This window comes from Pseudorca crassidens, chromosome 3, assembly GCF_039906515.1.
Source record: "Pseudorca crassidens isolate mPseCra1 chromosome 3, mPseCra1.hap1, whole genome shotgun sequence".
Classification (NCBI taxonomy): Eukaryota; Metazoa; Chordata; class Mammalia; order Artiodactyla; family Delphinidae; genus Pseudorca; species Pseudorca crassidens.
The window spans coordinates 130,129,089-130,153,049 of NC_090298.1; the positions used below are offsets into that span (position 1 = coordinate 130,129,089).

At 44.1% G+C, this 23,961-nt stretch overlaps 1 protein-coding gene across 2 annotated transcripts in view; it reads left to right on the forward strand.

Annotated features, from left to right (window-relative positions):
- GALNT10 (polypeptide N-acetylgalactosaminyltransferase 10) overlaps positions 1–23,961 on the forward strand; it is a 225,921-nt gene that overhangs the window by 99,513 nt on the left and 102,447 nt on the right. For both annotated transcript variants that reach the window (XM_067732357.1, XM_067732358.1), the window contains 2 exons: positions 12,018–12,120; positions 14,732–14,870. In XM_067732357.1, coding sequence (XP_067588458.1) covers positions 12,018–12,120; positions 14,732–14,870 — 242 coding nt within the window. The remainder of the gene's footprint in view (positions 1–12,017; positions 12,121–14,731; positions 14,871–23,961) is intronic.

Sequence of the window (23,961 nt, forward strand, 5' to 3'; positions counted from 1 at the left end):
GTGTGACCCCCCCCTCCCCCGTACAAAATCAGGAAGGAATGTTATCTTTTAAGGAGTTGTCTTGTTGATAGTAGAAGAATGTTGCTCTTTATGGTTGAGCAGGTATTCCTGCAGATGGGGGAGGTTTGGTCGATGCACAATGAAGATACACAATGCACAGTGTGGGGAGAGGGGAGGCCAAAGGGCAGAGAAGACTTTTTATGTTTAAATTTGTCTTGTCTTGCTATAAAATATGAATTGTATTTCACAAAATGAAAGGAGGAAAAAGGTGGCAGAGTTCAAAGTTGGTTGCATCTTTTACAGATCGTTTTAGGATCAGGTGAGCCAGCTCTCTTTAGTTTTTATAGCCCGTTAAGTTGACCTGAAACCATTTAGTCAGAGGATAAAGTTAATCCTCAGAACCCCTTATGGTATTATATCCTTGTGACTATATTAGACATGTCTAATCATGGATGACCTTCTTTCATCTAGAAAAGATAAAAGATGTCTCCTCATTCATTTGGTCAACAAAAATTGCTATCTCCTACCCTCATGGACCTCACAGTTTAAGGAGAGATAGGCAGTAATGAAATAAGCACCTGAATGAATGTGAAATCACAAAGGAGCCATAAGGATGCTACAGGGGCACACTCAGGGGCTGTGATCTAGTCAGGGAGGTCAGGGAAGGTTTGCCTGAGGGTTTGGATTCATTTCTGCAGGAGAGGCTACTTTCATAGGAGAGTGGTGTATTCTGAGGAAACCATCCTTTGTGCCATTGTGGTTACAGCTTATGAATCCTGCCTGGGGCACTGTACGAGTAAGAGATCGTTATTTAAGAACAAGGATGCCAGAGTGAGAGTAGGATGGGGGTAGGGGAGGTGGGAGGTGGGGGAACTGCTCAGGGACTTTGAGAGAGTCCTTTGTGGCTTACACCCCAGGAGAAATGGAGAAGAGGAAAGGATTTCAGAGGTTCCATGATGGCAGGTCGAGGAGGCCAGGATCATAGTCCAGTCAGAGACTTTCCTTGGGGGCCAGGAAGGAGCCCAAAGAATTTTGGGAGCCCAGAAGGAATTTTCTAATAACTGGAGTCACCTGTATGGAGGAAGAGAGCTTCCCATTCTCTAAGCACCCAAGCCAGGCTCAGGGACCATCCATGTGCCGTAACAAAGAAAGGGTTACTGGGTCCAGTGGACCATCAGAGGAGGTAGCATCTAACCTCCCGCTCAGCGTCTAGATTCTGTGACTCCGAGACCTGGAACAGGGGAAGGTCCTAACAGTTGTGGTTGAGGGGAGGCCAGTACCAGAGGAGAGGCCAGCCATCTGTCACTTTCTGCTTCTCCACTTCCTCCTGCTTGGGGAACCTTTGCGAGCAGCAAGAGAGCCTGAAGCAATCAACCAGCAGACTGCAACCTACCAGTTGTACTTGGGAATTCACTCTTCCAGCTTAAGGCAGGCGTGGTAGATGGGTCCCGTCCTCTGGCCAACACTGGTTAACTGGTAAGGGCCACTTGGAGCACAGTGTTGAGAAGGATTCTTGGAGTCTGGGACCCATAAGGAAAAGTATTACAATAGGTTGGTGATGCCTGCCTTTATTCTAGTGTGATTGTGAGGAAGAAATGGGATGATATATGTAAAAAATGCTTTGTAAATTGCAAAGTGCTATCGAAATAATAACTAGTCATGGTAGCTATGATTTTAAGTGCTTCCTAAATACCAAACACTGCTAAGAGCTTTACTTCTCACAATAACCTTTATGTTAGATACTGTTAATATCCTGCCTTTTACAATCGAGGAACCACGGCTTGGAAGAACAGTGTAATTCGCCTAAGGTCGCACAGCTAGTGAGTGTAGAACCGTGACACAAGCCTGGGTGTTTCTGACTCCAAAGCAAGTGCTTTTATAGACTTTGTTTTGCTGTCTTCAGAATGTAGGGGATTATAACTGTAATTATTACTATTAATAGAGCAACTATTCTGTTACATGGGGGCTCAGCCCTAATTCCCCAGCTAAGGGGATGTGTTTGCAGCCGTTTTTTGGTTCCTGGAAAGGTTTGAACTTGCCTTCTGCTCAGCTTACCAATTCTGCCTGCCTTTCTCCTGACCCATCCGCATCCGCTCTGCAGAGCAATGTAATGACCCTCTGTTAATGCTCCGTTCGCCGAGCGTCTAAGAAGAGCACTTTTTATCAGGCTGCTTGCGGTGGTTCAAGACTCCTCGTGAACAAGGCACAGAAGGATGATTCACTTCTGCAAGTCGTGCTTTCCTGAGAGCCGACTGTGCTCCCCAAATCTTTCCAGGCACGGAGATGTGGGGAGCAGCGGGCCGACGTGTGGTAGGAACTCCTAGCTGTGATGATTACACGCATGGGGTGGTTGGCAGTTTGCAGAACACTTTCATATCGATTTTCTCTCCAGGCCTCAGTTTTGTCATCTACAAAGTGGATGTAATGACAATAATGATATAGTAAAGTCTCATCTTTCGAAAGGGTTAGGTTATAATAAACTTACCACTTAAGGTGAAAATAACGTAAAATCAGAATCACCCTTGACAATCACCCATGGAATATAAAGACAAACCACCTCTCAAAAGCCCAACTGAGGCAGTTTTTCCTCCAGCATTAAAACTGATGACTGTTTCTCTGGTTGAAGTCCTCACGATGCCCTCTGAGGTAATGAAAATACTTATCTTCCAAGAGTAGGCTTCCTCGGCACCAAAGCGCTCACAGTACCACAGGCCAGAGGGAACTAGGCCCCTGGGGACATCATCCGGGGTACAGGCTCGCTGAGTGTGGGGACAGGAGGATCACCAGCCTCCCTAGTTAGGATTTCTTTCTCTTTCTTTTGGACCATGTGTCACTGAATTCCTGAAGCTTTAACTATATATATGATACAGTTCTATTAGGTCTGATTTCCTGACTTGCTGTCTATGAACAGGATTAAAACTTGAAAATAACGTGTAATGAAGCGAACACCAGACTGGGTGAGGGGAGATCTGGGCTCAGGCCCCAGGTCAGCCCCACCTGCATCCATGCCATCTTGGGCCTATGGACCTTCAAGATGAACTTATCACCCAAGTGTCCAAGTCCTGAGGCTGCATTTCTTGACTGCAGACTTGCAGGACCCTCGTGACTCTATTTAAAATAAAAAATGTTTATGTCCATCCCAGCTTCTACCTTCCTGCCTAAACTGGCGTCATCTCTGCCTATACCACTGTGATGATAGCCTCCTCCCTGTGTTCCACCCTTCCTCTTGGCCTCCTAATCCTTTCGCCAGTAGCTATAAGAGAGCTTTCCAAGTGCAATCTGATCTTGCCACTTCCTTCTATAAAATACTTCGTTTCCAAATGCTTCTGGGGAAAGACAAAATTCTCATCCCTGCCCACCTCTCATCCCCACCAGGCTTCCCCTCCTTCTCTGTGCAACACACACCCTGCTCTTCTTTTAGTCCCTCTGGTTTCATATTTGCCCAGCCAAATATGGGCCTTTGCACATCCTCACTTCACCCTCTGTCTGAAATGCTCTGTTCTCCTCTCTCTGCTGAGTTTATTCTAATCATACGCCATCCATTTCCTCAGGGAAGGCTTTCCTGACTTTTCTGTCTGGATAAGACCCTGCTGATCTGATCTGAAAGAAAGGGACTCTCTTTGCACCATGTTATCCTTCTTTTCTGCACAGGCCACTGTAACTATTTAAATTTATTTGTGGTTCTGGATTAAAGTCTATATTCCCTTCTGCCACACACACTACTATAAGCTCTATGAGAGCAGGGCCCTTATCTGTCTTGCTCACCAGTGTATTCTTTATACCTAGCACAGGGCCTGGCATGTGCTTGTATTCATTAAACATGTACGTGGATGGGTGAGACACCCAAATGAACATTGTCAAATGATCAGTGTTGTTGTTGTTTTGTTTGTTTTTCCAGTGATAAACCCTTTGGAAACTTGCTCTGAAGAAAATGGTACAAGTTGCAATCATTCTTTTAGAATGAAAGAGAAAAGTGACTGAAGGCTCCATTTGCCCTTTAGATAGTAGGTATTACAAACATCTTGGCTCTTTTTCTCTCTCTGTTTAAAAAGTCTTTTAATGAGCTTTCACACTGTATGTAGCAAATGACCTTTTCTAGAGCCATCTGTACAAAACAAAAGGGTGAATTGGACTAGTGGGTTGCTTCTGCCCTTGGAAGCACAGCGTCAGCCTTTTTAAACAAGGGTTCCTATTTGTGAATGACCTTACCCTCTTAGGGAAGAGATTTCAGATGCCAACATCCTGGTGTTGAGACCACAGGGTTATTGGAGCGAGGAAAATTGACACGCCTGATTACTGGGTGGAACGGCAGGACTTGCCTGACGTGGGCCCGGCCGACTTCGTCAGTCTTGTGGTTGCTGGGTTATAGTGTCTCTGTCCATTCATAAACAGTGCCCTTTAGGGGCAATTGTTTTCTCATACTGCTTGGTCCTGGTTGTATTGGAAGGTAGGTTTTCTCAGAACAGCGGCCTGCCAGGTGAGGGCTGGGCTTAGGTCAGCTCATTTCAGTCTGACTTCTGGAATGGTGGAGAGTGAGCCTCAGCCTACAATGAGGGTACGTTGCTTCTGAATGAAAACAAAATCATGTTTCTCTCTGCATCTATCCCAGGAAGAGGGGGACTCTGAGATTAATTACAGGTGGATAGGTAGTAACATTTTGTTCTTGGACCTCTACTGCAGCCTGTTCCTTGCTCAAAGACCTTTTGTGGCTCCCACCTGCCAAACAGCTCAAATGTAAGGCCCTCAGATTCTGGTCCAGACTTCCTGGCCTCCTTGTTCCTGACTCTCTGTTGCATCCCGCTCACCCCAGCCAAATCAGTCTCCTTGCCACCAAGGAAACAGGTCCCTTACTTTCTAACCTCCATCTCTTTGCACATGCTTCCCCTCCAACTGGGCTCCATCCCCCCGTGGCTACCAGTCAAAATCCTACCCATCCTTTCAGGCAGCTGTCAAAGACCTTGCTTCTGCAGGAATTTTTCCCTGATGGTCTTAAGTAGAATTTAACCTTTGGCTCTTGTAAATACCTTTAGAATTCATCTGTACAACTTTCAAGGCACACACAGTGTTGTGTGTTTTTTCCTTTCTTATATCCATGCTGTTTGTTGAGGCTAAGAATTATCTTATTTTTCTTTATTTCCTCCACAGCTCTTTGGACATAGTAGGTCCTTAATTCCTCAGTGGAATCATCCTCTTTTATGAGGTGAATGAAGAAATAAAACAATTCAGCTTATGTCCTCAGAACTCATGAAGAAAGTACATTTATCAGTTGTCCAAACTCCCTTGCTTAAATTAAAGTAACTTTATGCTTTTGGCTAAATTAAGTCCTCCCTGGCCCTCTTTGAAGGATAACCTTGAAGACAGCCTTGAAGAGAATGCTTTGCTGTGTTGTCTCTGTGTGTGAGTGTGTGTGTATGAAGGTTATTAGAATAATCTACTTAGCAGATAAACAAATGTTTGGAATTACATGGAGTCATTTAAGCCTCAAAGCAAAATCATTCCAGCGCCTTTGTAGGGTTATTTGACAGGAGGGTTGGGGGCAGGGAAGCTATCCTAAAATTTGCAGCAGAATCTAATCCGTTATAGTCCTCGGACCCTGGATGAAGCAGATGCCCTGCTCAGTTATCCTTTCCGCATTGCCGTTTTTGAACATACAGCCCTTTTTCCATTGTTTTGAAGACACTAGACAGCTCAGCCAGAGACACAAGTGTCCTCTCTGAGCGGTAGTTGCCGAGTCGGCAGCGCTGGGATTAGAGTATGTGCTTTAACAGACCTTTCTCCTTGGGCAGAATACAGTTGGCTCACTTCGCCACCTTTCTTCCTTCCCTCCAAAGGATGCCAGGCACGCTAAATAGTGATTAAACAAAAGATTAAAATTCCATTTGTTTGTGTGTGTGTGTGTGTGTCTGAACACTAATTGATTGTTTCAGTGGAATGTTAAGTAAAAGCATGCAGATACCAGAAGCAGTTATTTAGAGCAGCCAGTCAGAATCCATTTCCAATTTACTGTTTAATGTGATTTCCACCATCATTCTGCCAGCCTTCTCCCTACACTCTCCCTCACCTCCCTTGCCCTGTGCTCCTTTCCAGCCTCTCTGCTTCCTGTAGCAAAAGGACATCTGGGAACAGAGGGAAAGGAAAGTAGCAGAAGATGGTTGCTGAAGGAAAATAATCACGGCTTTTATAGACAAATCTGTGAGTCTGCAGAATTAAAGAAACTTAAAATTACCTCTGGATTGAAACCCAGACATGCTTTTTTGCATAACATGAAGTGATTGCCATTGCATAAGAATTGCTGTCTTTTGAGAAGCATTGTTCATGTTTTTCTTGTTGCGAAAGGTCTGTGGCATTTGTTTCTGTCGTACAATGCCACTATTAACTAAGGACTTTCTTCTTTCCTCAAGAACAGCGAATTTCCATGTGGGCACATAACCTGCTGTTAATGAGGAAACTCTCTAAATCCTGTTACCAGCAATAGCCGGTTGAATTGGCTCAGGTGTTCAATAGGTCCTTCTGCAGGGCTCCCAGTTTTATTATTAGATTCCCATCTCTCTCCTTTTCCCCCAAACATGACCATCACATACACCAGATCATAATCCTTCTCCAAAAATAACGTATTAATAGTTGCACTCCTTTACCGAAGGGGCCTAACTTTGTGCCAGACACTGAGCTTGATGCGTTGTATAGAGGAGTTCAGTTCATCCCCTCAGGTGCAGGTTAACCTGCAGGTTATTCTGATAGTTTTCCCTATTTATCAGTCAAGGAAACTGGGGTCCACCTGCCCAGGAAGTAAAACCTAAGTTTTTCCGTCTCTGGAATCAGAATGCTCTGAATCATCCAACTAGACTTCCTGCTCCATTAATGAGCCATCATTCATTCAGTCATTCACCTGGTATTTACTAAGGGCCTAAGGTATTGACCTAGGAATACAAAGTGACAGCTCAAAACAGATGTGCCCCTGCCTTCAAGGAGCTCACAGTCTAACCCAGGGAGAGAACAGCCAGATCTGGTTTGGTCTTTGGGGCTGACAAACTATGGGATTTTGGGCAAGTCTCTTCTACTCTGTTAGCTGCAGATTTCGTATCTGCAAGCGAGACAGCTGGATTTTGACAAGTGGTTTTCCACCTTTATTGTGAATCACATGGGGAATGTGTTTAAAGACATCTTCCTGGCCTCCTACGCCCAGATATGTTGATTTCATAGGTTCAGGGTGGGGTCCAGGCATTTGTATCTATGATGAGAGCTCAGGTCTCCCAAGAACCATCCTTTGAGAGAGACTGATCTGGCTATAAAGCCATTAGTATCTACAAGGGATCTGTGTTGTCATGCCTGTATCCCCAGTGCCTGGCACAGAGTAGATCTCGATAAATATTTGGCAATAGCTGGAATGATGTATCTGTGGGGCTTCCATGGGTGGATGTCAGAGACTCCTGATCAAAATTTTCATAAAGGTTTCTGGATAGGATTCTAAGGGCCCTTTGGGCTCTGAATGCTCAGTGGTTTTAGTATCAAAACCAACTCCTTTTCTGACCAAAAGCTCAGACCTATTATTGGAAATCTTTTTAACTTGTATAGTAAAATTTGAGTCCTGTATCAAGGTGATTTGATGAGATGTCAATTTAAAGTAGATTCTTAAAATCCTAAAGGAGTTGGTACCCACATTGATGTGTAAACTCTGAAAGTGCTCCCGATAACACAGTTTGTGATTTTTCTTGGTTGATCTGAAAGTGCCTTTTGGGCAGGTAGTGCTGTCTCTATTTTCCAGGTAGGAAAATCGAGGTGCCTGTGACTCTTGTAGCTTGTCCAAGACCACACTACAAGGGCTCTCTCCACTAAAACCCAGCGTGGGAGTCAAAGAACATAGCTCTTATTCTCTGGCCTGCTTATGTGGCCTTGGTTGGGTAGCTTGGCCTCTTTGGACATCAGTTTCCCCACCTGTAAGATAGGAGACAGGTGGACTAATTGTTTCTGAGCAGCTGCGTAGCTTGGTTATTTGAGGACCCCCCCAGTGACATGTTTAGACATGCAGAAGTCCCTATGGCAGCAAGCTCCGAAGTCCTCTTAGTTTAGGGAGGGAATAAGATCTACTGAGACCACCTAAAACAGGCCACCTCTGCAGATCATTCCAGAGGGACATGCGTCATTAAGGCAAAGGCAATGAGGTGGTAGAAGCTGTTAAGTGTGAAACTCCCAGAACTTTGGAATCTTAATTCTCTACCCTGTTGGTTCAGCAATTCACTGTTCATTCAAGGGAGTTTACCTCTATGCGGTCACAACTGTGGGATTCAACCCCGTGCCCTGTTCCCAGCAGTGTGAGAAGACTTTCACAAACATATGGAGGAAACAGTGTCCTTTCTGGACTCCTAGACTCTTGAAATGTCCTTGTAAATGTCGCCTCACCCTTGCTACTCAAAGTGTTTTTCGCACATCAGCAGCATCAGCCATCCCCTGGGAGCTTTTCAGAAATGCAGAGTCTTAGGCCCAGCCCCAGACCTCCTATGTCAGAATCCATGTTTAACAAGATCCCCACGTGATTGTACTGCACAGGAAAGTTCGAGAAGCGCTAGCCCTAACCCCACACTTGAGTCCCCTCCTTCACATCGTGATGAACAGGAGAGCATCCTATTCCTGGCCTCCTCTAGCTTCTTCCAAGTGCCCCTGTTTCACCCTAATACCAGTCCAACTTTTAGAATTTCTTCTCTATCTTAAACTAATCCCTCAATCATTCAGTAAGTTCTGCCCTTGGCACTCACGCTAGCCTCAGGGCCTCAGAGAACAAGACAGATGCTCCTGTGTCCCCCACAGCTTCCCATCTCCCAGTCCTCCTACAACACAGTTTCTAATCTTCCTCATACATACCTGTATGTGGCAGCCTGTTGCAAACTCCCTGGGGCCAGGAAAGTAAGACAAGTGAGAGATGAGAGCCAGGTGAAATGCAGTAAGGAGTGGCGGGGGACTGTGGCAAAGTGGAGAGCCATGTGCTGGCCCAGCTCGGTCAGAGCACTGACGTGTCTTTTGAGTTTTCAGGAGAAGCCAATGAATCTTGATAAAACAATGAGAAATCCCTCCATTTTTTTCATGCTGGCAGTTAAAAAAAAAAAAAAAGATCCTCAGAAGCCAGCAGATTGTGTTTGCCAGTGATCACATCTAAGGTTTTTGTGACCATTGATGATGAATATCTGCCCGGCTTGGATACAATAGCCCAGGTGTAGCCTGACCAGCACAGAGGAGGCAGGATTATGGCCTCCTTCGTTCTAGACCAGTAGTTCTCAAACGGGAGTGTGCATCACAGTCTCTTGGAGGACTTATTAAAACCCAGATTGCCAGGCCCCACCCCCAGAGTTGCTGCTGCTACTTCCTGGGCAGGGCTCGGGAATCTGCATTTCTAACAAGTTCCCAACCGGTGTGGATGCTCCTGGTTCACGTTTTGAGAACCACTTTAGATTGGTTCCTTCCATTAAAGCAGCCGCGCTTTGCAGAACCTCTTTAGGTCCACCAGTGACCTAACGTCGTCAGTGGAAGTTCCCAGTCTTTGTGTAGCAGAAGAGGGAGAAGGAATTGGGAGGGAGGGCTGGAGGAAAGATTGCTCACCAGCTCTTGACCGACCAATCCTGACATCTAGAGGTAGAATACTTACTTCGGGTAGGTCCCTGACCCATTCCAAGATTCAGTTTCCCTGTTTGTGAAATAGGGCAGTGTCCTCAGCTCAGTTTCCAAGTATATGTGTTCACTTGTTTGGAGACTTGATTGTCAGTTTGTTTTTAGCAGAGGTCCTTTTAAAAATGAAATCCCACATAGAACTCCGGTATAAAAAACAGACAGATGCATTGCGGGTCTGATTGAAGGAGGGGAGTCAAGCTGTTACTCTCAGCCTCCACCTTCCCAAGGCAGCACTGAAGGGTCTCCTGTAGAAATGTAGCTCACCACAGTTGAAACCTGCTGAAGGAACTTCCAGCTCAGCTCCTGTGATTTCTAAGCCCCCGAGAACTGTTTGCAGGCACATGGCCTTTGTTTTTGGAGTTTTCTTTCCCTCTCTGACCACAACATCTGGCAGGCCCACTTTCAGAGTTTTCTTCTTGCAACTCAGAGGGGTCTGTAGGAGAGGGAATGCCAAGGATTGTCATTATCATTAGAGCCGTTGTGGAAAATCTGCTAACGCGAGAATCAGCCGGAGCCTTAATAAACAGGCGTGGGGATGGTTTTATTCCAGTGGCTTCTTGTTAGTGCTAATGTTCCAGCACACCACGCATTCAGGGCTTAGTTAATTATATAGGAAATAGGACTAGTGGATTCTGCATGCCACAGTGACGAGAACAGGTGTCTGGGGTTTTTAATGGGCAAGGTGAGGTGGAAAGCTGTTCTCATGTAGGTGAACACAGGTATTTAAACAGCCGTGTGGAGCAGTGTTACCTTGGGAAGACTCTTACTGAGCCCTGGGGCCAAGTCCTTAGACTCGACTCTTGGCGTGGGAAAGCATCTGACACCTTCTGATGACCCCAGACACTGGAATGCGGCCTCCTTTAATTAGGGGAACTGCTTCCTAATTGGCCCACCAGCATGGACTCACCTTCCGGAACACAAAATAAATGCCTTCCTCTGCCAGCCCCTGGCGACTATATATTCCTGTTTTCTTTCAGCCATCTAAGTGCTTGTTCAGACCTTCCACACACACTTGACAACTGTTCCCCCTCTTTGGGACTGGGCCTTCTTTGGGACTGCAGAGATGACCAAGACCCGACTTCTCTTCCTGTGCTCTGTGCTCCTCGGGCCCAGCCCAGCCCTGCCGTGCTCCACCTGCACCTGGAAGGCTATGCCCAGGCGACGTGCTCTGCCTGCCTCTCATTTCGCTTATCTGAAGCCCAATCCAAAGGCACCCATGTCCATAAAACCTTCCCCAGTTCTCCCAGGCAGAAGCGAAGTCCCCTAGCACTTTCTCCAGACCTCTCGCCCAAAATTCACTGCTTCTGCCCTGTCTAGTATGGAGCCGCTAGCCACCTATGGCTCTTGAGCACTTGGAATGAGGCTGAATGGAGATGAACACAAGTGTGAAATACACACACTGGATTTTGAAGACTTAGTCCAAAAAAAAAAAAAGAATGTAGAATGCCTCAACACTTTTTTCCACTGTGTGTTGAAATGATACTACTTTAGATGGAGTATATGGAGCTAAATGAAATGTATCATCAAAACTCACTTCACCTTTTTTTTTTTAATTTGGTTGTGCCGGGTCTTGGTTGCGGCACGTGGGATCTTTAGTTTCTTCATGCGGGATCTAGTTCCCTGACCAGGAATCAAACCCGGGCCCCCTGCATTGGGAGCATGGAGTCTTTTTTTTTTTTTTTTTTGCGCGGAGCATGGAGCATGGAGTCTTAACCACTGGACCACCAGGGAAGTCCCTCACTTCACCTGTTTCTAAAAACATTTTTAGGGCTTCCCTGGTGGCGCAGTGGTTGAGAGTCTGCCTGCCGATGCAGGGGACACAGGTTTGTGCCCCGGTCCAGGAGGATCCCACATGCCGCGGAGCGGCTGGGCCCGTGAGCCATGGCCGTTGAGCCTGCGCGTCCGGAGCCTGTGCTCTGCCACGGGAGAGGCCACAACAGTGAGAGGCCCGCATACTGCCAAAAAAAAAAAAAAAAAATTTTTTTTAAATGTCAATACTAGAAAATGTAAAGTTACATATGCAGCTCACCTAGGTGGCTTATGTTATATTTCTGTTGGACAGCATCACACCTACCTCTTTCTCTCTTCCATGAAAGGAATGTCTGTCCATCTGTTTTCTCTGCCACGGGTTTGTAAGTTCCAGGAGGATGGACACTGTGTGTCATCTTTCTGAACTTTGCACACCTGGCTGGCACGGAGCAGGACTAACAAAGCTATACTGAGGATATTAATAAATGAACCAATGATGACAGACATTCAATCAATACTGAAAGCTCCCTTAGGCAGTGTAATTTCTGGGTCTCTCTTATTAAACTTATTTCCCCTTTTCTTCTATCTCACAGTTTTTGTCTTTTTTTAAGGGCTCACACAATCAGCAAAAGAAGACCTTTTTCTTGGGAGATGGGCAGAAGCTGAAGGACTGGCACGACAAAGAAGCCATCAAGAGGGATGCTCAGCGTGTAGGTACGAGAGCAGAGCATCCTTGGACGGTCCCCTGGAGAGTGTTTGCGCACGTGCATGTGTATGTGTGTGCGCGAATGTGTGTGTTTAACAGGGGTATCTGGACCTCCTGTTGACTCCCTGTCCGTTTGCCGTCATCCTTCCCCTGGTTCCTGGGATCCCCCGCTTCACCTGTTAGCTGACCCCTTTCTCCACTCACACCACCAGATCCACTGCCTTCGCGACTTTGCCCTGCTACCTCTATGGTGATAGAAAATGTCTCCCTCCTCGAAGATATTTTACCACTAAAATGAGGAGCAGTAATCATAAGAGCCAACACTTATTGAACGCGTATGGTGAACAAGGCCCAAGGTCCACACTTTTGTTGGTGAAACTCCTCACGAACCTTTGTAGCACATTTGATGAGAAGGGACCTGGAGCTCAGAGAGGTGGGGTAATTTGCCTATAGTCACACAGTGAGAAAGAGGCAGGCTTGGGACTTGAACTCAGGTCTAGAGGGCTGAGTTGATCCCTACCCAGCACCATAGCCACAAGGTTGAATGAATCTAGTGGGCTTCAGCTGAAGTTTTCTTTGCCTAATTAGCCTTTAGAACTGTTCCTGTTACACTGCAGAGTTGGGAAGGGGTGGGGTGACTCGCCACATAATTTCTGTGGCGAGTCATCTCAAGAGAGCCTGGGCTAGGAGCCAGGAGAGCAGCTCAGATACCACCTACCAGCCATGTGACCATCAGATAAATTCCATCTCCTGGAGCCTCGGTTTCCCCCTCTGTCAGCGGGGCTCATGCTTCGTACTTTGATAACCTCAGGGTGTTGTTGTGAAGGTGACAAGCAAAGTACAATTTACAATACTGGAAAGCACCGTAGAAATATAAGGGATTGTATTTTATTCATTTTCATCTCAGGGGTACCCACCACTATTGATTTTTTTTTTTTTTTTTTAATTATACTATGACAAAACCAGATGACAGTAAGGCTCTGAATAGAGCTGATGTAACAACTGATGGTCACGGAAAGCGAAGACAGGACATGCATTTTTCTATATGCCAGTGATTTAAAATGAAGGGGATTTAAAATGTTTTAAAATTTTTTAATTTTAAACATTTAAAATGTTTCCTTAAGAAAGGAAACATTTGAAAAGAGCTAATTTTCCAGGCAGTTATACCGGAATTATTGGAACATTGGGCTAACTAGCCAGAAAAGAGTAAGCAGTGGCGACATTATTGAGAGTAATAATAACCCTTAATCATAACCCTCCTTAATCATCACATCGAACCTTCTCATCCCAGGGAATACAAAAGGCAAAACTCAAGACGTAGAAAGGCTAAAGGCGCTCCTGAGATGACACAGCTGGGAGCAGCAGGGCGGGCTTCAAACTCCACTCTGCCCAGCTCCAGGACCTGAACTCTGAGTCACTCCCCTGCACTGCCTTCCCGAAGCTTCCCTCCCCGCCCGGACAGATGCTTCTGCTCTTCTTTTTCTGCCTATTACATTTGTGTCCCTTGCAGGATCTGTGCTGGGCACTGGCCAGCAGTGTCTTATCACAGAGCAATGCAAGTTACAGGTGGCGGAGTCCTCTCTCTCGTTGGGCTGGATTGGAGTAGACACTACCCCTGGGCTCCCCTCTTTGCTTGCACCTTCTCATCAAGCTGATGTCAACATTTACTTTGCAAAGTAAATGCGGTGTTGCTCAGTCCGTGGGCTCCAGAAGATGAGGTGATGTTGAATCAGCTGACTTTTATTACCCTTTCTTCCAGACCCTTGCCAATGGCAGATGCTTGGGCTATTATTGCAGGGGTTGGGGGACATTCCCACGTACCATCTGCACCCTGGGAACCCAGAGAGTAATTTCCTAGAGCATCAGGGACTCTTTCCCCAGATGGATTGTAAAGAGAGAGGAAAACTGGTACTGGATCCACCCAAATCCATTGCTCAAAACAACACTTTTCAGGCAATCCAGGCCTAGGCTAGGCAAATCTTAATTTGTTTGCTGGCTTAAAAAAAAATCAAAACATCTTTTATCATTTGTGGCAATTTTGATTTATATATAAAGCTTGCCTTGCCTGGAGAGTAATCATAGTATTTCCTCACATGGTTAATAGGGTTCATAGTTTACAGAAAGCTTTCATGTATGCAACCTCTCATTTGACTTTCTCAGCGTGGTGTGGGTACCAGACAGGAACAAGCTACAGTTCAGAGAGGTAGTACTGGCCCAAGGTTGATCAGCTTATAGGCAAGTGACCTGGCCTCTCGTCCAGGTGATCAGACTTCAGGGTCAGGGATGTTTGGGGCTCCTGGCAGAGTGGGGGAAGCATGGGCTTTGGAGCCCAGAGACCTGGTTTTATAGCCTTTCTGCGTCCTGGTTTATCTGTCTATAGAATGAGGTCTCGTATGCCTACCCTGACAACTTTGCTGAGGACATTAGATGAGAACAGGTCTGAAGTGCATGATACGCCCATGGCTGAGTCTCATTCCCCTCACCTCTTTAGCCCTGCAAAATCTGGAGGAACACTGTATATCAAGTGTAAAGTTCTATCTTGGTGATTTAACCATATTTTTCATCTTCCCTTCCCCACTCCATTTAATTGGCAACACTGACTTTGCTCTTTGCTCCTAGGAAACGGAGAACAAGGGAGGCCCTTCCCCATGACCGATGCTGAAAGAGTGGATCAGGCATACCGAGAAAATGGATTTAACATTTACGTCAGTGATAAAATCTCCCTGAATCGCTCTCTCCCTGATATTCGGCACCCAAAGTGAGTATAACATCTCTCATCTTCTGGGATCTAAGGATTTTGCCCTGGGCTCTTGTTGAGAATTAATTAAAGAAAAAGGTACATAAAGCACTGCTGGAGGAGATTTCCTCCTGTTACCCAGGGCCTTCGTGCACAGGTTCGTGTGATCAGATTCTCCTAGAATTTAGAACTGGCGTGGCCGAGGGACAATATTGTCTCTCCAAAAGAGCTGGTCTCCTTCCTCTTTTCAACCAGCGGAAACCATGACCTCTGTATTTCCTTTTTTGACTCTAGCCCACAGGGAAGTCCAGACCTCAATTTGCAAGACAGTTGCAGCAGCCATTTCAACCCTCCCTTTCTCCACCTTCTTTGTGTGACATTTTTATTTTTTTTAATCTTTATTTTAGCTATCCTGTGCACCTGTACATCTATATGTTGGTTATAAGCTATCTCAACTCACTTTGAGAGAGGACATATCATAATGATTATAAAGATAACAGTGGTAGCTAACATTCTTTGAACAGGTAGCGTGTGTCAGGCACTTCATTTGCATTGTCTCAGGTCCTTGTGATGTAGGTCCTGTGATGATGCCCATTTTTACAGATGAGGAAACTGAGGCTTAGAGGGGTATTATAACTCATGTAGGGCCACACTAAGAAGCTGAGCCAGTTCTTAAGCTACAGTTCAACCAAAAACTATACTCTGGATCTTAAGCCATCCTGCCTCCCCTTTTAATAGGAGTACTGTAGTAGTCATGGTGATTTTCTAGCAGAGGGGTATCTCTTAAAGTTGCTGTGCATTAGAATCACCTGGAGGGCTGTTAGTTCGAACACAGGACCTTGAGCCTCACGCCAATAATCCCTGATTCAGTAGATCTGGGTCGGGGCCCAAGAACTTCATTACAAGTAAGCTCCCGCATGATGTTTGTGGGGTCACACTTTGGGAACCACTGCAAGCAGAAGATTTCAAAATTGTTTCTTCACGAAGGCAGTACTGAGTAGAAGTAGAGCATAAACTGTTTCGCTCAGGGACTAAGAAATTAGAAGCCGGGAAAAGATAATAAAAGCTAACACTTATTAGGTATTTACTGTATGCCAAGCATTATTCTAAGCCAGCTGTTCTCAGAGTGTGGTTCCCAGGCCAGCAACAGCAGCATCACCTAAGAGCTTGTTAGACATGCAAACTGCTGGATCTCAGCCCAGGTCTACTGAATCAAAAGCTCTGCACAGGGGCCCGGCCGTCCGTGTTTTAACAAGCCCTCCAGGGGATTCCAATGCAAAGCTGAAGTTTTATATATACATTCTTTTTTAATATTCTTTTCCATTATGGTTTATCACAGGATATTGAATAGAGTTCCCTGTGCTCTACAGTAGGACCTTGTTGTTTATCCATTCTAAATGTAATAGTTTGCATCTACCAGCCCCAGAACCAAGGGTACTTTAAGTACATTAATTCAGCCAAACCTTCCAAAAACCCTATGAGATAGGTACCTTTATTATCACCATTTTACAGATAAGGAATTGAGGCCAAAAAAAAAAAAGTTAAATAGTTACCGTGAGATGATACAGCTGGTAAGAGGTGGCGCTAGAATTTACATGCAGGGAGTCTGACCTAGAATCCCTAAGTCATAAGGTCTTTCCACCTATAAGGACTCAGTTGGTAGAATGTAATAATAAAGAATCTCGACAGCATGTGTGGCTACTTACAAAACGCTTCCTGCCCGCTTAAATCTTTCAGTTCCTGTAATAGTACTTTGAGGTTGGCGTTTTTATTATCATCTCCACTTTGTAGATGAGGAAAGCACACAGCTAGGAATCCCCAGCCGGAAGGTGTGCTGCTTGCCCAGGACGGGGCCCAGTTCGCAAGGATTTCTTGCAGCGAGAGGAGGGAGCGAGGGCCTTGCAGGGCTTGCTCGGGCGTTTGCTCTTCGTTTCATGGTCTTCACTGTCAAGCCCGGGATTTTTTTCACCTAAGCCTGAGAATGTAGTTCAGATATTACTGATGTTGTTGGATTCAGAACCGTGACCCGACTTTGAGGGTCAGAAACTCAATTTGTATGTTTAGCCCCTCGCAGAGTTCAGAATTCTGCACTAATTTCATCTTTCTAAGTCTGGGAAAGAAGTTTCATCTGGGAGCATTATTCTCTTACCTCAGCTACTGCTCTGTGGTTCTGTAAGTTCTCAACTCTGGCTATACCTGGGGTGGTTTTAAAAAAATACAAAAGCTGGGCCCCTACCCCAGCCACTGGAGTCTGAATCTCTGGAGGGATAGCCTGGGTCTGAGGATCTTCTGAAATCTCAGAACGTGATTCTCGCATATAGCCAGGGTTGAGAACTGCTGGTGTGAAATAAGGAATATTTTTACAGTGAGAGAGAGATGCTTTCATCCATTCATTCATCTGTTCATCCAGTAAATGTATATTCATGGTCTTCTGTGTACCAAGCCCTGTGCTGAATACCAGGAACACAATGATAAATGAGCCATTATTGCTGCTTTGGGCAAGAGCAGGGGGTGGATGGCAGGAGCAGGTCATTACCCCACAGGTGAGAACCAGTGAGGGAGTAGGCACAGGGTGCTTTGGAACCCCAGGGGACACCCCCACCCGACACCAGCCTCTGCGGGAGAGGACTAAGCAAGACGGTGCTTTGCCTTAACAACTAAAGGGGCGAGTCTCCCAGCTGTTAGAGGGAGAGCAAGGGGCGGGAACAAACCCTTTTGTCTCCCAGTGCAGTGCTCTCTCCCGACAGTCCAGAAGAAGAAAGGTCTTCATAATCAAGGAAGGCATCCTTGGACCCACAGATAGGTCTGTGAATAGAATTCAGGAGGGTCTGTAAACTTGGATGAGAACAACATTGCATTTTTCTTTTCATGAACCTCTCACTGAAATCTGGTGTTCCCTTCAGTTATGACTGTAGACAACGAAGCACCTATGATATCTTCACCAAAAGAAATCATTTACTTTCCCATCACTTTACAGATATCTTGAAATGTCACAGATACTCATCACTGCTTTGGAATAAAGGTAGTTTTTAGAACTTCCACTAGATCTTGTCATTTAATGTGTTAATGAAGAAGCACATTTATGACTCTATTTCAAATTCTTTTATTATTTTGATAACAGTATTTCAGTCTAACTGGTTTCCTTTACAAGCTCATCTATTTTATTTTATTCATTGTACACACTGTTCTGAGAAGTGACGATAGGCTTCACCAACCTGGCAGAGAGGTTCAGGGTTTGGGTTTAAGGGGAGGAGGCCCAGTTCTGGGTGGATGTGAATTGAGCCTAAGGCTCTCCTGTATTACCAGCCCACCCACCCAACCAGTGTCCAAGTTATGGCAAAAGATGTCGCTAAATCCAACGCTCCTGACACCCACCCTTTCTTAGAATCCCGTTGTGGAAGCTGACTTTTTTTTTTAACGGTAAAGATGGATTTTATAAAATCATTAAGCTGCTTTACTTTACAATTTGACGGAAGGGGCTACAGTGGAATTTTGCAGAGCTAAGAAAATTGTTTACATTGCTCTGATAAGAAGCAATTTAATATGAACATCTATAAACATCCATTTCACATTTGCCGTAGTTTGTTGTTAATTTTTTCATATGAAAGTTTTGTTTTTTTGCTTTAAGTCTTGAATATGTATTCATTAAGACTCATTTAAGCACTAGAGCACTGCTAAAATTCCCTGATTTAAAATATCCGTTTCTGATTACATAACAAGACCTCAAATATTTGGCACCTATACAACTGGCACCTTTCAACAAATGGAATTCTAGGTAGAAGTTAAGGAGAGCTATTGAGAAAAGCCAAAGGCACTGAGTTCAGAGAAATTTCCTGGTTGGGCAGGTCTCTGTAAAAGCAAAGTGTTCTGGGATTGATTGAAAAGAAAAGCATGCAACTAAGCACACTCCATCCTGTAGGGTCACAGGGCAAATCAGCATTGAAGCTGAGCTGAAGAGGAGAAGGAGAGCAGTGATGAGCAGGCAAGAGGAAGGGCAGCAGGAGGAAGAAAAAATATCAACAGGAAAGGAGGGAAAGGAGGGTTAAGGCATGATTGGTATAAGATAGACCAGTGTGAAGAACAGGAAAGGAAACATCAAGAAGGGAAAGAAGAAAGCAGAAGGACAATGGTGTGAAAAAGAGGAAATAAAAATATGAAAGATCCAAACCAAGGAAAAATGGAATCTTATCCAGAATATCCTATTATAATACCTGAAAGTTAAGAATCAACTCTATTTAATCTGTATTAGTCCACATTGGCAAATAGCAGCACTTATTATCTTTTTTTAAAAATTATTTATTTATTTATTTATGGCTGTGTTGGGTCTTCGTTTCTGTGCGAGGGCTTTCTCTAGTTGTGGCAAGCGGGGGCCACTCTTCATCGCGGTGCGCGGGCCTCTCTCTATCGCGGCCTCTCCCATTGCGGAACACAGGCTCCAGACGCGCAGGCTCAGTAGTTGTGGCTCACGGGCCTAGTTGCTCCGCGGCATGTGGGATCTTCCCAGACCGGGGCTCGAACCCATGTCCCCTGCATTGGCAGGCAGATTCTCAACCACTGCGCCACCAGGGAAGCCCCCAGCACTTATTTTGATAAGATAAAAACTCAAATTGCTTACTCAATTGCAAGAAACTGTCTCACATGGATTATCCCATTGGGAAGCTGACTTTTCCTAAATGAGTTGACAGATGTCTTGAAGAGCTTTTCTTTTTTTCCAGGGCAAGTGGGGTGGCAGAATCTTTCCTGCAGTTTGACAGCAGAAATGTGTGAAGAAGTTAGAGCAGTCAAGCCACTCAGTCCCTCCTGTTGCTTTTAGCTTAAACAGCTTCTCTGGCAGGAGCTGAGGTTTATATTTGCCTTCTACTCCTTCAAACTGAATTTTGGCAGCAGCCTGTCAAGGACAGGACCAAGGGGCTGTTTGTTTGTGCCAGCTGCATTTGCTTCCTCCAGAAGCTGCACCAGGGAGCGTGCAGCCACAGAGAGTGGAGACTAGGTGGTCTGGCCCCACTTTCTGGGTTTGCATGTGGGAGGTGGCCAGCTGGCTCTGAGCAGGCCTGCCCTTGGCCCCTCCTGCCAAGGGAACAGGAACAAGGATGGCTGGTGGGCTGGCCCACTTTTCTTCTCCCCAGGAGCCCTGCTGGGCTGCGTGGCAGCCACACATGGAGGCCCCCTCCAGGGCACAGAGCTGGTAGAAGCGGAGTCCCAACTGCTGGAAGTTGCCTGGGTCTAAAAGTTCCTGGGCACACCCCTCCGTTGGATGATCAGCTTCTTCCGTGCAAAGATTATCCATGGTGGGGGTGAAAGCAGCCTACAATCCTGACCTGCTTTCTCCAGTCCATGAATATAGCTTCTAGTAATGAATGAACCTGAATGGCATCTATGTCACAAGAAAAGGCCCGAGTCTACCAGATTCTTGGTTCCATGTTCCTTCTTGATTTTTCCTTTTTGTTAAATTAACATGGTTACTTTATGGTATGTGCTCAATTTCCTCAAAAGAATTTATAAGCTCATATTATTATAATAGGCCTGGATTCTGTTGAGTGCCTTTACATCCCCACAGGCTACAAAAGCAGCAAGGAATCTTCATTCTCAAAGAATGAAGATCACTGGAAATAGTAACTATGTAGGTAAATACATATAATTTTTTCTTACTGTTTAAATCTTTCAAAAAGATATCTGACTGTGTAACCCAAAATAATAACATATCCTTGTGTTTAAAGCATAGATAAAAGTAAAATATATCCCACCATAAAGGTTAGAGGGGAGAAATGTAACATAGTAAGGTTCTCCTACTTACGAAGTGGTATAATGTCATTTGAAGTTAGACTTTAAAAGTTAAAAGTATATAAAAGTATGGGCTTCCCTGGTGGCGCAGTGGTTGAGAGTCCATCTGCCGATACAGGGGATGCGGGTTCATGCCTCAGTCCGGGAGGATCCCACATGCTGCGGAGCGGCTGGGCCCGTGAACCATGGCCGCTGAGCCTGCGTGTCCGGAGCCTGTGCTCCGCAACAGGAGAGGCCACAACAGTGAGAGGCCCACGTACTGCAAAAAAAAATAAAAATAATAAAAATAAAAATAAATAAAAGTATATACTATAAACCCTAAAAGGAGCACTCAAATGACAAAACAAAGAGTTGTAGCTAATAAGCCAACAAAAGAGATAAAATGGAATCATGAAAAATATTCGGTTAATCCAAAAGAAGGCAGAAAAGGAGGGAAAAAAGAACAAAGATCAGAAAGGAGAAGTTGAAAGCAAGTACCAAGATGATGGACTTTAACCTAACCATATCAATAATCACATTAAATAATCACAGTAATTACTTTAGTGGAAAAGCAGCTTGTCCGATTAGTTAAGAAAGCAAGATCCAACTACATACTGCCTGCAGGAAACACACTTTAAAGATAAAGATACAAATAAATTAGAAGTGAAAGGATAGAAAAGATCTTCTGTGCTAACATTAGTCAAAAGAAAACTGGAGTGACTATATATTAATATCAGTCAAATAGGTTTCAGGACAAAGACAATTACCAGGGATAAAGAAGGTCATTTCATGATAAAGGGATCATTCATCAAGAGGACATAGCAATCTTAAATGGTTAAGCAACTAATAAGAGAGTTTTAAAATACATGAAGCAAAAGCTCATAGAACTGCAAGGAGAAATAGACATAGCCCCAATTATGAAATTTCAACACCTCTCTCTCTCAATAATTGATACAACAAGTAGACAGAAAATCAGCAAGGATATAGTAGAGTTGAACAGCACTGTCAACCAGTGTGACCCAGTTGACATTTGTGGAACACTTCACTCAGTAACAGCAGAATATACAATCTTTTCAAGTGCGTACATAACATTTACCAAGATAAACTATATTCTGGGCCAGAAAACAAGTCTCCATAAATTTAAAAGGATTCAGGTGACACAAATTATGTTCTCTGACCACAGTGGAATTAAATTTAGAAACCAATAATAGAATAGTGTCTTAAAATTTCCAGATGTTTGGGAACTATGTAACTCAGGAATAACAGATGGGTCAAAGAAGAAATCAAAAGGAAAATTAGAAAGTATTTTGAACAGAATGATAATGGAAATAGAATATGTCAGAATTTGTGGGCTGTCACTAAAGCAGCATGTAAGGGGAAATTTTGTAGCATTAAATGCCTATATTGGAAAAGAAGAATGGTCTCAAATTAATGACATCAGCGTCTACTTTAAAAACTAGAAAGAGTAAGTTAATCCAAAATAAACAGAAGAAAGGAAATTTTTAAAAAGATCAAAGCAGAGATCAGTGAAATAGAGAATAGAAAACCAATAGAGAAAAATCAATGAACCCAAAAGCTGGTTCTTTGAGGTGGTCAATTAAATTGATGTCTTAGCAGCCTGATAAAGAAAAAAAAGAGAGAAGACACAAATTATCAATATCAAGAATGAGAGAGGTGACATAACCACAGATTCTATTACTGTTGAGAATAATAAAATAATATTCTGAACAACTTTATTCCTATAAATTCAACAACTTAGAGGAAATGACAAATTCCTTAAAAAATACAAACTCCCAAAACTTACTCAAGAAGAAATGATTCATTTAAATAGCCCTATATCTAGTAAAGAAATTGAAATTATATTAAGAACCTTCCCACAAAGAAAACTCTGGGCCCAAATAGATTCCTTGGTGAATTCTACAAAAATTTAGGAAATAATACAAATTCTACACAACTCTTCCAAAAAGTTAAAGAGGATGGAGTATATTCCAACTCATTGTGAAGAAGCCAGCATTACCCCGATACCAAAACCAGACAAAGACAACACAAAAAAGAAGATTACAGGCCAATATCTCTGATGAACAGAGATGCAAAAATCCTCAACAAAATATTAGCAAACCAAATTCAGCAATATGTCAAAAAGATCATACAACCGTGATCAAGTGGAATTTATTCCAGGGATTCGAGGATGGTTCAACATCCACAAATCAGTCAACGTGATACACACCACATTAATAAAATGAAGGATAAAAACCATATGTTCATCTCAGTAGATACAGAAAAAGCATTTGGTAACATTCAACACACATTTACGATAAAAGCTCTCAATACAGTGGGTGTAGAAGAGACGTATCTCAACATAATAAAGGTCATATATGACAAACACACAACTAATATCATACTCAGTAATGAAAAGTTAAAAGCTATCTCTAAAATCGGGAACTAGACAAGGATACCCCTTCTCACCACTCTTATTCAACATAGTATTGAAATCCTAGATAGAGCAATTAGGCAAGAAAAAGAAATTAAAGTCATCCAAAATGGAAAGGAAGAAGTAAATGGTCACTATTTGTAAATGACATGATTTTATATACAGAAAACCCTAAAGACTCCACCAAAAACCTATTAGAAATAATAGAATCCAGTTGGAAATGGATTTGTTATCGTGGTTTGCTAAGCATTGCAGTATCCACAACATCTGGATAAAAGGGTAGGGAATCAGGAAGAGGGAGAGCACTGAAGGGGAATCGCTCCCTGGACCCAGAAGAGCTAGAAGCTGAGAACCTATTGAGGGACCACCACCTTCCTCCCTTGATAGTGTGGCCTTGGTGTTGCTGGGGGTTGAGAACCAGGAAAGCCTGATGTTTATAAATATCTGCAGAAACAGACAGGGAATCTTCTGGAATGGTGATGAAAGCTCAAGCAGGAAAGGCCTGGGGTGTAAAAGAATTGAGTTTTTCTGGCCCAGAAGGCATCACCAGTTGTGCATTCATGGGACCCCAGGGGACCAAAGGAAGCTGTTGGCAGAGCTGCTGTCTGTGTTCTTGGGCTCCTGCTGCATGGACACCTCATGAATGTATTCAGAGCTAATTAAATCAGGAATTTAAGGCAACCGTGTATGTGTGTTAAGGGCTCCTTTCTCATTCCTCCATCCCCGATCTGTTGCCCACCAAAATGCAGCCTCCTCCTACTCATTTATACTAAAATGATCAAATGTCAGTCCCTGCCTTGAAGAGATCTCAAGCCTATTAGTCAGTTGAAAGTTTCTCTGCAAGTCATTCACTCATTAATTAAGCAAATACTTATTGGGTGCCTACCATGTGTGTTTATTACTTCCTAGCCTACTAGTGTA